Below are 14,475 nucleotides of genomic sequence, written 5' to 3'. Positions count from 1 at the left end.
TCCCCGCTCCTCCCCGCCTTGGGGTTGCGCACGCGGGCTGAGTACCTGTACCTATGCCTGTGCAGGGAAGGGGGTTGCGGCCCCGGAAAAAAACCCAAAAAACCCCACCAAAAACCAAGCCTTCAAAACGCAAGCCGCTTTAGTGGCTGCTGAGTGCCGCTGCTTCCGAGGAGTTTCGTCCCGGTGGCGGGGAGGCTGCGTAGGCGCACACCTTGTTGGGTGCGAGGGGAGCGGCGCTTCCTCTTCCTCAGAGCGGGCTAGTGGCTACGGGGATATCGGGGGCTCCTCATCTTCCTGCCGGCCTGTTTTTGGTTTTGTGGGGTTTTTTTGTTTTTTGTTTGTTTGTTTGTTTGTTTTACAGTGTTTCAGTGTCGAAGGCGCTGTTAGTACTCATGAGGGGTGATTTAAGGTCACTAATATCTATTTTAGACAAATAAAATGCGGAAGCCCTTGGCAATACTAAACGTTTGGGTGTGAGGGGTAACCTGTGGCAGTGAGAGCTGGGTGGTTGGGTACCACCTTGACAGTTGTGTGGAGGAAAGGGAACATGCTATGTAAGGCAGATACAGGTGGATAATCGTGCAGTCCGCCCCAGGTTTCTTTGAAAGTGGCTTTGCCCGACAAAGGAAAAAGAAGGGTCTTTATTCAGCCACTTGTGCTTCTGCACCAGTTGCCCAGAGCCCATTTCGCCGAGTGGTGTGGGTGCCAGGGTGTGGGTCAGAGCCACGGGCCGAGAGCCACGGCCTCCCCTGGCTCTGCACTTCAGAAACCATGAGGCTCAAGTAAGGTACAAATCAAGTAAGGTATAAATCAAGTATTGATTTATATGGAAGGGGGAACTGCGGTGCATTTAAAAAAGAACAAGTAGTTATGAAACCAGCACCGGCCTGGGTGGGTGCAGCAGGAAACTGGGACAGGCGAGGTGTCCCCTGGGGACTGAGTTGTTGGTAGGGTTTGTGTAGGGTTGCCATAGCAGCTGCCAGCAGCTCCAAGGCAGACCGAAGGCTTAAATCCCCTTGAGACACGAAGCAAGTGCCTGAGCCTGTGCTCCCCACCCGGAGCTTGGCAGTGGGACCTGCAGAAGCTCAGCCTCTCCCTCGGTGCGTGAGTTCCCGCCTGCTGCGTGCTCGGTCTGATAACAGAGAAATTGCAGGTTTTGCCATTAGAAATAAAGTTTTGTTCCGGGGCACCCTTAAGGGAGCTTTTGTCGTTCTGTAAACTTCTTAGATCTTCTGATTTTAAATTAACAATCAAAATCAGATCACTTCTCCCCCCCCCCCCCCCCCCCCCCCCTTTCCCTTGCTAGTCTACTTTATATATTGGTGATATAACAGGGATAAAATACTGAAGGTGTGGATGTCTATTACAACGAAAATTTGTCCGGGTTTTTTTTTTTGTTGTTGGCTTAGGTTGATTTTTTTGTGGTGGTGGAGATGGAGGAGGCTGGGGGAGGTGAGACCAAGTTAGGTGGAAGAATCGAGCCTGGTTCCTCTCCTGGTCACTTTGCCCAGCACAAATCAGAACAACTTAGAGAAGCACAACTGTCTTTCAAGCCTGACATTGAGCTCTGCCCACCTCTCATTGCTATAAAAAAAGGTAAGGAAGAAGATAATTATTTGTAAATACCTCATATTGGCTTTTGTATGGGAAAAAAAGTCAAGAAAAAGAGTTAAAACCCAACTAATAATTAGAGTTTTAAGTTTATAACAGGTACTTGTATATAGTGGATGAGTATCTGCTATTCTAAATGTATTAGTGTTGGGTCTGCAATGTGGTATTTTCAGCTTTATAAAGAAATGCATATAAATAAACACAAGCACATATGGGGTTTTTATATGTATGTGTTCACAGGGTTGGGTACAGTGCAGCTCTGATTCATTAGCAAATTCCCTAATGTTGAATCATATTAGCATTATTAGAACCATTTAATTTTTTTAAAAAATACTGTAAAGATTACTCTGTAGTATGCCATGCAGTGTATTATCTCTTTTCTGGAATAAATCAACAGTAATAATATATTGAATAATTATTTCAAAGATTGAGCGTGGCCTTGTGAAGGAGGATCAGGTCAGGGAGTGTTTAAGTCAACTGTACATGCTAAGTCCATGGACCCCAATGGGATGTTCCCACATGTGCTGAAGAAGCTGGCTGATGCCATTGCAAGGGCATGCTCAATAGCCTTTGAATGTTCATGGCAATTTGGGAGAGGAGCCTGGAGGAAAGCCAATGTCACTCCTATCTCCAAGAAGGACAAGAAGGCAGCCCCAGGCAAATACAGGATTGGTCCCTGGGACTGAGGCAGCAGCTAATCCTGGACACCATTTCCAGGCATGTGGAGGACAAGAAGATGATTGGGAGTAGTCATCCACCTTATGGATGGTAGGTGAGGGGAGTGCAGTGGGCATGGTCTGCCTTTTCTTCAGTAAGGCTTTTGACACAGTCTTGTGTTGGGGAATTTTTGTTGTGCCCCTTGAGGTGAATAAACACATATTTGTGCTAAAATATATATAAAGAAGAACTGAACAAAGCATTGGATAGAGCCCTACTGCCACAACCATTTCTACAAAGAGTCTGCGAAGATGCTTCCTGAGCCAATTCCAGCCCCAATCTGGTGAAGCCTTTAGTCCATCCCCCAGCACCAGTTGTGCTGGCCAAAGGATGCCGAGCACTCCCAGGATGACTACAAGACAATGCTTCTGTTTCTTATCAGCAAGGGAAACCACACTCCCTTACCTGGTGTTCTTCTGTCTCTGACTTTCATACTTCCAGCCAGCTTAACTCTTTCTGCAGTTGGGCCTTCTTGGTGCCCATGCCAAATCATTCCTTGGTCACAGGTTACTACTGCTGAGCAGTTACAATTTGAATTTTCCCCTCACTCCTGTGAGTTCTTCATAGAGAAACTAATGAACTGTGGGCTAGATAAGTGGACAGTGAGATGGACTGAAAACTGATTGACCGGACAGGCCCAGAGGGTGGTGATCAGTGGCACAAAGTCCAGTTGGAGGCCAGTAGCTAGCAGTGTATCCCAGGAGTCAATACTGCATACAGTCCCTTTTAACATCTTCATTACTGACCAGGGGGATGTGGCATGTCTGCTGATGACGCATAACTGGGAGAGGTGGATGATACAGTAGGGGGTTGTGCTACCATCTAGAGGGACCTTGAGAGGCTGGGGAGTTGGGCTGACAGGAACCTTATGCAGTTCAGCAAGAGGAAGTTCAGATTCCTGCACATGAGGAGAAACAACCCCATTGACCACTACATGCTGGGCTGCCCAGCTGGGAAGCAGCTTGGCCAGAAAGGACCTGGAGATCTTAGTGGACACCATGCTGAGCATAAGTGAGTGATGGGCTGTTGTGGCAAAGAAGGCTAATGATACCATGGGCTTGATGAGGAGGAGTGTTGGTCAAAGGAGTTGATCCATCCTCTCCACTCAACACTGGTGAGATCAGACCTGGAGTGCTGTGTCCAGTTCTAGGCTTCTAAATACACGAGAGACATGGGCTTACTGGAGAGAGTCCAGTGAAGGGCTAAGAAGATGGTGAATGCACTGGAGAATCTCTTCTATCAGTAAAGCCAGAGAGAACTGGGACTGTCCAAACTAGAGGAGGATCAGAGGAATCTTATCAGCATCTATGTAAAGATGGAGCCAGGCTCATTTCAGTGTCCAGCAATGGACACAAACCAAAGCACAGGAGGTTCTGTCCAAACATCAGGAGACACTTTTTTTCTATGAGGTGATCAAGTATTGGCACAAGTTGCCCAGAAGGGCTGGAGTCACCTTGAAGATATTCGTGGTCCTGGGCATTCTGCTATAGGTGGCACCATTTGACTGGGGCAGGAAGCAATTGGGCCACATGCCCTTCAGTAGTCTCTTTTGGTCCCTCAACCAATTTTTGATACTGTGAATACATTATAATCAGGGAGACTTCTTTGGAAAAGAATCCTAATCTGTAAAGAAAATTGTAAGGTTATCAGGGCTATTAGAATATTACTTTTAGTCACAAGCTCATCATCATTTTTAGAATAAAGAATAGTTCATGCAAGTTTAGTGAGCTTCTCATTAGCACTACTGCATGCTCCACTGAAGATCCTATTTAGTAGCAAGGATGGAACCCAAATACCACCTTATCAGAAATAAAATGGTTGTTTTTTTCTTGGATTAAAAGCAAGCTGTAGCAATTGCAAGTAATGCTGTTCAGTGCTTTTAAATAACTATCTTTTTAAAGATAGCTAAAAAAAATATTTCTGTTAAGGAAAGGGAGAGGAGTATTTAGGAGTGCTTTGTAAATAGAAAACTATTTAAAGAGGGAAATGATGGCTGGCTGGAGAGATGTTATTGTACTTGATATCAGGAAAACACGAATCATGTTATTTTTTGCTTAAATTACTTAAATATAGAAGTCTTAATTTTTAGGAAAAACCAAGACATGTGAGAAATTTTATTAAATAACTTGAAGGGCCTCAAAAATTCCTAAGGAATTACTTAGGGATAAGAATCAGCAGAAGAAGGTTACACATTCTCAGTATATATGTCTTGTTTTTATTGCAAATATTGACAGTCTTTATTCTTCAGATATTCCGTGTGCTCAAGTTGTCTTGCAAGTCTTTGCAGGTTTGTTACAGTCAGAATTAGATGAAGCAACAGAAGAGGAATAACTGGGTGGGAATAGCAAATGTGAAAATTGACAATACTTCAGTTTCTGTTTTTTTTTTTTTTCCAGAACTGGTTTCTTCCAGATAGTACCTTAAATTGCTTTTTCTTACCTCTACTGCTATCAGTAGGGATTCTTTGCAAGTGAACTTGAAATAAAAGCCATTATAAGACACCTTTTTCCCCCCTATCAGCTTCTAACAGTTTCTGCTGAAGCACAGGCACCCTGTGTTCCTTTCCTGTCTCATTTTCCCCAAGCTGAGAAGAGGTGAGCCAGCAGACAGCAAGATACAGCGTAGTGACAGCATTTTGGGTCATGTAAATTCATCACTTTTGCATGTACTTGCATAACTAGAAGTTGTCTCTTCTTTTAACTAGACACAGAAGGTAAGCATCAGAGACGTGGAGGGGCTCTGAAGACAAGGAGCACTGAGCTAGGATCTGCTGCCCCAGGATCACCTTTGGCTGCTGTTCTTCCGGCAAGTGTTGTAATAGGAAAACAGGTGGTGATTCAGCTGCCTTTTGTCTGTACAGATTATTCTTGAAGTCTTCATTGCCAGAAATTGGACTAATACTACAGGGTGCTGAGCTCCCAAGGAGCCACAGAAAAATTTGTTCGCTGTTAAGTAATTTACATTCTGTGCTCTCAATGTGTGTTGCTGGGATTTTGGTTTGGGTGGGATTTTTGACTATCCACTGGTTAATCCCCTTTCTTTGCCATGATGATAATTAATATCGGTTAAGAATTCTTGAATAAAGCCATGTTGCATCAGGAAGGCATATGTGAACCAAGAAATCCATCTGTTGTCATGAAAGCCAGGGATGAGAAAAGATCAGATGATCAGTTGTCACAGATGTATTGGGACATTCATGGGAGACAAATGAACTGTGAATCAGAAAAGATGCAGCTTTTAGAGACATCAAAATGATACTGATCAACAGCTTGTTATTCAGGCATTCTTGGTGCCTCCTGGTCTCAAACAGATGCAGGTAGAGACAGGAGTGGTGTAGAGCATCCATTCAGCCTGGGGTAAAACCAAACTATAGGAGGCAACGATAAAGTTAGCCAGCTTTTTGTTTTTTTAATCCAAGAGTAAGTATTCACTGATTACAGTGAATTCTAATTAAGACTTCTGAGAATATGGTGTAGTTTATCTTTGTTTCTCTCCAATAAAAATTATGAGGTGCAGACACCCTCAGACTCCAAATACTCACGTCAGTGGAAGTTGAGTGTAAAGCAAAATTTTCAGTGTGGTGACTTTTTTACCCAAATCTCTAGATTTCCTTAGAACTTCTAAAGATTCTGCTGACTTTAAAATGTTATTCACCATATCTATTTTCAGTCTTGTCAAGATTGTTAGAAAGATTTTAAACAAAAACATTGTTTACATAAATTTCCCTCTTTATCACTCTGCTACTATCCTTATAAGACCTGTGTATTAAGCATGGATTGTATATTGTTTTATTGTTTCCATTGAGGTAATAACTATATACTCTATTTTAAAATGCTAGCAGCATAGAGAGCTGGATTTGCAAAGCTGAGATTTGAACTGGAACATTTAAAGTGCTAAAATTGTGTTGTCACCTTAGCCAGGATCCCTATCTGATTCTGAGTTCCTGCTCTGTAATTTTCATTGTAGTGGCTTTATGCTGAGAATTAATTCTTCCCTAACAAGTTAATTATTACTGCATTCCCTCTGCATTCTTTAGGTGGAATTTTTTGTGTTGCTGCTTGAAGTAGTTTATGGAACCAGCTTAAAGATCAACAGTATAAAATACAAGCTTTAAACAAAGAGAAAGAATCTCTCTATAACAAACTTTTATTTTCTAGACAACTGTTAAGAAAAGCGTAGTACTTTCCAGTGAAACTAGAAAAGAACTAGCCGAGAAAGCCAAAGTCACCAAAGAGGAGAGAAGAGCTCAAATAGATGAAAGACACAAGTATTTGGTATCAAGATTAGCAGACGGGATAGGCTTAAATGAGCAGCTAGTGGAGGAGGCCATTATTTCTGATGAAAAGGTAAATGTTAATTACATCATTATTGGAAATTTTTGAAATACATTTAGTCTTCTGAAATCACTTCATAATTAACTACTTGCGATTTCGTTTTTAGTTTCAACTTATAGAACAGTTCTTTGCTCCTAGTGGACTTAAAAAGTTGCTCTTCTTTTGCCAGGATACATTGCAGGTATGTTTCTGTTATTATTTCTGCAAAAACAAAGTTGCATTTTTTTTTTTAAAGCTTTGCATGACTGTTGCAAAATTGAGTAAATCTTAGCAGAAATTTTTTCTTCCTATGTGTACTAATGTGAAAATAAGCTATATCTCATCATTTAGATACTGACACCCTGGCTTACATGGAAACAGAAGAACGCTCTGTGGCATGATTTGGTACTGTTCTGGTTTTCACAGAAGAATAGTTAAAATGGCCAAGTACAGTAATAATCCAGATTTTTAAAGGATAAAGATAATTAAAGCAAGTGTTCACAGTATTCATGTTTTAAAAAAACACTAGATTAATTGACATAGGCATTATAGGAATGGTGAATTGTTTGTATAAGAACAGCCTTCTTTTGGTTTGAACAACACCAGTTCTACTGTGGACAAAGCACTGATTCAAGTGGGTGTAAAATGATGCAATTTTTGCCTAAACTACTGTGGCTTCATGTTCAGGTCTGTCCTGTTCTGTAGAACATAATACCAAGCTTGGAAAAAATTAACAAGAAATAAGATAGTTGTGGTCCCAAAAATGTAGCTCTCTCCCATTCAGTTTTAAGAAAAAGAAGCCTCTTCATAAAAAGCAAAATACTTTGTCCAGCTTCTACTCTGTGTGTGGTATCAGAAGGTCCCAAGAGACCTTGAAATTGCCTGACATGACTGTTTTGAGGCTCCTGAACTGTGGAAGTCCTTCCTCAGCCATTTCAGGTTATGCCATTGAAGAACCACATTATTGTGTGTTAACTCACCACGTGGTGGTATTTTAGGCTTGCTGGGGAGAAAAAAGTGATTGAAATTGCTCATCAGTTCAGTGCAAGAATGAATTATCAGGTTTCTTATCATTTTATTACTCAAGTTGCTTAGAGATTTTGCAAAGCACAGAATCAACTCAGCTTTTCACTGGGACTGTGTGCACATTTCTGGGATGAACATCCTGCTCTCTGACTTAAAACAAGGTGAAACTAAAAATCTTGAAAGTGTTCTACTCAACTTACAAGCCAGAAATAGATGCCCAGCTTGAGTTAAATGAAACATTTCATTTCTACATTTACTTTTATTTTGGGTTTTTTTTAACCATTAAAATACGATTTTATGAAAAGTTTGTTGCAAAAGCAGCTTGGCAAAAAAAAAAAAAAAAAAGAATATTTTTGATGGAAAACATTAATGACATCTCTAACATCTTCCACCCCATTCCTTTGAGTCAGGGGAATTCATTAAATTGTCTGTTCTGTCATGAGTTTGTTTTCAAACATACTGGAGAACTGGAGATTACTCAGGGACAGTACCACATGAGTTTGCCCTGTTCTTATCTGGTTTTGGCCATTCTGAAAGACAAAATACTGGCCTAGGCAGTGTGTTGACCTGACCTAATAGGCATCTTCTTACCAAGATTTGTCAAAGATTCTTTCCTCAGTACTGCTTCTCTCTCTTTTTCACGAGCTTGGGTGCATGGTGTTCACTTGAGGCTGTGCATGAGGGTTAGAAGGTGGTGATTTGGGGTGGAAGTGAGGAGCCACCACTATCACACATCACACATTTAGTCTAGGGACTGAACATTTTAATTTTTAGGAAGAGGCTTCTCCTCAAACTTGAAAGATGAATATACCTGCAGGCTTTCCCCACATTATTTTATGCTATTTTCTTGTTAGTTTCAACAATTTATTTTCCAAAGTCTGTGATAGAAAATCAGGGGGATGCATGTCATTCTTAGGCTTAAACTTTTTGTTACTTCAAAGAGAAGAGGTTGGAGGTACAACTCTGTGGAGAGGGAGCAGTGACATCAAGGCTTTTCAGAAAGGAAGTTTTTCAGAGTGGTGTATGGTTAAAGACATGGACAGAAAACTAGATTTATTTGCATTGGTGGCAGGATCTAGCTGAGTGTTCCCTGTGAGTCCTGCTCACAATTACATTATGACTTAGCAGATCAGGCACATGACCAGATGCAAGACATCTGGTTTGTTTTGATGGAGACTTCAGATTTGATGGAGATTTGATTTAACTATGTTTTCTGAGACTTTTCCCCCCTTCTTTGAGTGTTTTCTGAAAGAAGAGGTCTATGAAACTGTTTAAGGGGATAAAGGCAATCTCATTATTTCTATCTGGGAATTACTAACTGATTCAAAATGAATTTAGCTATAATTCACACATTCAAATAGGGTGAGGTATTTGTATGACAGTAGTTTTTAATTTATTAACCTCTTGTTTATAATTTAATTGCTAGCAAAAGCCAAATGCATCATTGAGGTTGGATGGGTCAACCAGCACTTCGCTTCAGAAGAAATTATTTATTACCATGGGTTCTACTGAGGTACGGTTGAAAAATTCATTTGAATACTGAAAAAGCATAACAGTTCTGCAGTGTTAAACAGCTTTTTTTTAAATTCTTGGATAGATATTTAAATACTTAGTCCATATTCTTATAATGCAAGGCCTCCCAAAATTTCTTGAGCTGACATTTTTCGCGATCCGCGTATTATTTTATATATTAATTATGAGGAAAATTCATCCACTGATTCAGAGATGACGCTTGAATTAAAAACTAACCAGACTGTTGGATTTAAAATTAGTTACAAGAGTGTATTTCTAAACAGGGAAAGCCGGTTATACTAGCAACAAGGCCTTTTGTATAAAGTAATCACCTTAATCGATGGTCGTTGAGAGTAACAAAGGGAGAAACAAAAGAGAGAAAATATCACCGTCCGCGCAGGGCCAGGCCTCGGGCTGGAGGGTTCCTCCTGGTTCTTCGGGCTGGGGGCTGCTCCTGGTGTTTCGCCGTTGAGTCGCTGCTGTGCCTTTTCGTAGCTGGAAATCGGGGTGACGAGCTGAGGAGACGTCCAGCCGAAGAAGCCCACACTTTTCCCGTCTTTTCATAGGGTTATTTATCCCCCCAAAAGAAAGGGGGGGGTCACTTCATTCAAGATGGCCCCGATACATTCAAATCTCCAGGCTTCCTGGGATGAATCATTTCTTATCTTTGTGTCCTGGACCCCTGCTAGGTTTGGGCGACCAGGTGTCAGTCAGGCATTCCTTGAGGTAAACATATGATAATTACCCGCCGGGTGAAGGAAAAAAAACTGGACCGAGAGACATATTTTATGTTTTCGGTTCCGCATGTATACCACAACACTGGAATTCACAAGTGAAAAAATTGTGATTAATGGATTTGACTGTTTGAGAGGAGAGCAGGTCAAATAAACCCTTGTTAAAAATCACAGGTCCTGGCATTTTTGTTAATGACTGCGTGTTTAAGTATTTTCCAGTGCTTGTGCACTCCAAGTTTAAAAATTAAGTTCTTCAGTGGTTTCAGTAATACTGCACATGACTACAAAAATACCTTTAATAATTCCTACATTTCACTCACATTTTTATACAAACCTCCTCACTGTAATGTCTAAACATTATTCAGCAAATATTTAATGTAGTAATTAACTTTTCTGATTAATTTTCTCTGTCTCTATTGAGGTGAATGAGGTATGCCATTCACAATTTTCTTTAAATAAGGCATGCTGATGTCTTTTTTTTGTGCCTCAATGATTTTATATTTTTCTGTTAGAGAAGACATATCTGAGGTTCATTCATATGACAATTGGAATGGCTTTTCAAGTTTGTTATAGGTGGCTTATTAGGTTTAATAGATTAAAATTGAGCATTGTTACAGTACTGCTTTAAAACTTACGTTACTGCAGTCCATCAGAAAGGAGAGAAAGTACATGTTAAGAAGTATTTTGATCAGAAGTTTTTAGTAACTTCTAAGTTGTACTTAAAAAAAAAAACATTCCTTTTTTAAAAGTAGTTCTAAGATGGTCCATTCTTGTCTGGGTATCTATGAAAAGTACTGTAAATGTTTGAAAGCTGAGAATATATTCAGGGTTTTTTAGTAAATTTATGTTGGCAGATCCAGAAAGGAATTAGATGATCTTGTGGATAGATTCATAAATGGGCACTGAAATGACTAAATAGGAATCTGTAATCTAGCAGCTCTCATGCAACAGCTGCAGTTGGTCAGGGAACACAAGAGGAATGGACCTCAGCAAGAAGGCTCACAAGTATTACCTAAACTTAATTTTCTTTGTAGAAATGTGATACTGGACTGGTCTGTTCAGAAGGGCATTTTTTACTTTCTCAAGTCAGATGGAGAAAATCCAGTGTTTGGTTTGAGAGGGACAGATTTGGAAGTATCCTACAAACAGTTCACTGCTTTTTTTTTTTTCATGGAAGTATTTTTTTACAATTTTGCTTTCAGCACACTGAAGTTGTTAAGTATGTTGCTTTTACTATACATGTGTATTCTTTGTAACTGGATGCATTTTGTCCTTCTTCCAGAATTTTACAGGAACATGTGCGTTTTTCCTAAGGGCATCAGATAAAGTTGTAACTGCATCGAATGTTTCCCAGGTCAGACCAAAATTAATCAATGTTTTCTTTGTACATAACATATTGTTAGACCTTTAATCATGCAATGGCAGTCAGTAAAACAAGCAGGGGGTGCTTTTATGAAAATGTCTAGTTCTGTGTTGAGTGGAAGTTTTTTCATCCGAGTAAGGATTTATGACAAGGAAATGATTTAGAAATTGGTTTATAACAACAATAACAATAAATAACTTCATCCAGGGGTGACAAAGAAATTTCTAGGTACTTTGTGTGCCCTTTGGTTGGGATCCTGTCGGAATGGTTGTCCAAACTCTTCAGTTAGCTGCCTTGGTGCATTCTTTCTCTGGTTCTCTTGTGATCACCTTCTTTCAGCAGGGTCTGTCAGGTAGCTGACATCAATCCTCATTCCTTGTATGAGGCAATATTTTTTGGTTACTATAGAAGGTGAAAGAAGCCCTAATTTTCAGACATCCCTTCTTCACACTGATGAGGCTTGGAGTTCAGGCTGATTTCACAACTTTTGGTTTATCCTGAAAAGCTGTGTAGGAACAGCTGGAAGGAGAACCCAAGAACATGTAGAAACACATGGGCTGTTTCCCTATTTCTCAAGAGGAATCTTCAGGGTGGAAAGGAATGGATCAGCTCATATGTCAACTTTGTGCTTCCTAGAGATTCATAAGTCTCAAAAGACTGAATTTTTCCTGTCTTCTCCCTCCCTGCAATAAACACAAACTCTGTCATATGGGAGAAACTGGCATTGTTGAAAGCATCTAAAAGGGAAAAATGGAAGTCAGCTCATTTCTTCATTATCTTTCTGTCCTTTCCTTCTGCTATTTTGTTAGCACAATCTCTTGCACAAGGAAGTATTTAGGAACATTTCTTTGTTTATAACCTTGTGGGCATTGCCTCCCATGGTGCATGTTCAAACATGTGAAGAAACCTGGCATTTCTCATGAGCTTTCTCATAAGCACTTCTTCAAGCTGAGTCATGCCTAGGGTGTCAACCATAATTCCTCCACTTTTTGAGAAAGAGCTTTCTACCATTTTTTAATCTAACGGGATTATAATACTCTAATATTTTTAGGACATAGTATTCCACCCATACATGGCAACTAAGTGTCTTAAATGCTCTTCTTTTGTATGCAGTTGGGGAACTAGCAAGAAAAATGTTAGAGAAATTGATAAACAAGGTCAAGTCTTGGAATTTCTGATTGAATTTTAGTCTGTGACCAATCCAGATTCCGTAGCTGGGGGGCAATATCCTCATAGAACCTACATAGTTATGGACTATTTATGTGTTTGTCTGAATTTCACTGAAAAAGTATAGCATTTCAGTTTACGTGCACTCTGCTAATCTTTTGGGGGTTTTTTTGTTTCCTTAAGGAGGTGAATTTTGGCATACTTGATTGTATTAATGGAAATATCCTTCAGGGCATGGAATTTTTCTTGTCCCAAATCATGATACCAGCACTTAAATCCCAACAGGTAACAAAATAGTTGTGGGTTTTTGGGGTTTTTTTTTTGTTTCTTTTTTTTCTCAAGAACATGTGGAATTAGGACAAGTGGCTGCTGCAGTTCTTTTTGTGCATCAGCTGAACATAAAGCAGGGGGTAAAAAAAAGATACAAGTCTAATTCATATAGTTACTGTTTATTTTCAAGAGTTAGTACCAGCTGGAATGTACATACTGCCTTACTAAGGTGAAATTGTGATTGACTTAATTATAACTAGATTAAGCCTGGACTGAAAGAACTAAATCCTCCTGGCATCACAAAGGATCAGTCCATGATTTTATTCTAGAGCATGGACAGCAAGCACTGTATCACAGCCATGGTTTCTTTGAGTTGTCCTTGTTCTGTGGCACTCACAAAGCATCACATTTGGTTCTGTAGCCTCCAAAAAATATGCTTTCAGAGGTAGGAAATATGGTGAAGCATAGTGTTTCTGGAGAATAATGTGGCTGTTACCATATGCCACCGTTTTCTCTCTCCTAGGAGCAGGAAAGGAGATTAGAAACTGTGTTCTCTAGTCACACTAGGCCAAATCACACTGAAAAAAAAGGCAATTCAATGCCAATACAGTGATAGCAGGGAGATATTTTTATTTCTTGAGAGTCTCTTTCTTGTTTGTCTGTTCTTCCCTAACAGAATAATTAAGTCAACTTTAAGTTGTTTATGTTATAGTACAGATGAATGTATTTTAAAGGGCATACTGAAAAATTTTTATATACTGCCATCTTTTGCACTGATGTGTAGCAAGAGGACAAGGGGAGATGGTTTAAAATTTGAAGAGGGGAGATTTAGGTTAGATATTAGGAAGAAATTTTTTGCTGTAAGTGTGGTGAGACACTGGCACAGGTTGCCCAGAGAAGCTGTGGCTGCCCCCTCCCTGGAAGTGTTCAGGGACAGGTTGGATGGGACCTTGAGCAACCTGGTCTGGTGGGAGGTGTCCCTGCCCATGGCAGGGGGGTTGGAACTGGATGATCTTTAAGGTCATTAAGGTCTTTAGGCCTTCCAACCCAAGGCATTCTATGAATAAGAAATATCTTTCTAATCAAGAATAAGAACTTTTCTGTTCAGAAAACAAAAGAAAGTGTAGCGTCCTTTCAATTTTTTTTCTTTTTTTTCTTTTTATTAATATGAAATAATGAGAACTGGGGAGCTGTGAAAGAAGGCTTGAAGAGCAGCCAGATTCAAGACTTTTTATATTCAGTAGATAAATTCGTTGGCACTTTGTCATCATCAAGACAGAATATAGAAGACAAAATTCAGCTCACAAAAGTGGATATTGATAATTATGTCAGCAACTTACAGAAACCATCTGAGTACATAACTGCAGGTGAGTAATTCCTATGGCATAGCTAACACAAGGATGCTCTTCATAAAATAAGTGTTATATCATTAGCAAAAATGTACTTTGAAGAACTAATTCATCTTCCCCAAGCTAAGCATTTTTCTGCTTATTCTTGCCAGGTTTCTGATTGTGTAAATCATAAAATCATCAATCATTTGCTCCTTCTTTAAGTCATAGGTAATTCCTTGCTACATCATATACGTATTGGCATATGTTCTTCCTAGTTTCCTGGCCATGTAGTTGCTTAGTGAAGTTATCTACTAGTGTTTATACTCTTCAGTTTCTTTTAACTTTCTCTGGTAGTGGTGAGATCCTATCTAATACCAGTCTCCTGGTTTTGAAGGGCTGTTAGTCAAAACAAGACATATTTATATATATAC

General features: G+C 39.8%; 1 protein-coding gene across 1 annotated transcript in view; it reads left to right on the top strand.

The window, feature by feature from the left end:
• The first annotated feature begins 1,433 nt into the window (after positions 1-1,433).
• Positions 1,434-14,475, top strand: part of LOC103530705 (dynein heavy chain 5, axonemal) — a 157,844-nt gene continuing 144,802 nt past the window's right edge. The window contains exons 1-8 of the mRNA XM_030444932.1: positions 1,434-1,596; positions 5,033-5,133; positions 6,486-6,674; positions 6,769-6,843; positions 9,094-9,180; positions 11,196-11,267; positions 12,627-12,728; positions 13,894-14,080. Coding sequence (XP_030300792.1) covers positions 1,434-1,596; positions 5,033-5,133; positions 6,486-6,674; positions 6,769-6,843; positions 9,094-9,180; positions 11,196-11,267; positions 12,627-12,728; positions 13,894-14,080 — 976 coding nt within the window. The remainder of the gene's footprint in view (positions 1,597-5,032; positions 5,134-6,485; positions 6,675-6,768; positions 6,844-9,093; positions 9,181-11,195; positions 11,268-12,626; positions 12,729-13,893; positions 14,081-14,475) is intronic.

The sequence above is a fragment of the Calypte anna genome, chromosome 2 (assembly GCF_003957555.1).
Source record: "Calypte anna isolate BGI_N300 chromosome 2, bCalAnn1_v1.p, whole genome shotgun sequence".
NCBI classification, from domain to species: domain Eukaryota; kingdom Metazoa; phylum Chordata; class Aves; order Apodiformes; family Trochilidae; genus Calypte; species Calypte anna.
The sequence above is the reverse complement of the archived record's forward strand: the minus strand, read 5'-3'. Positions and strand labels throughout refer to the sequence as shown.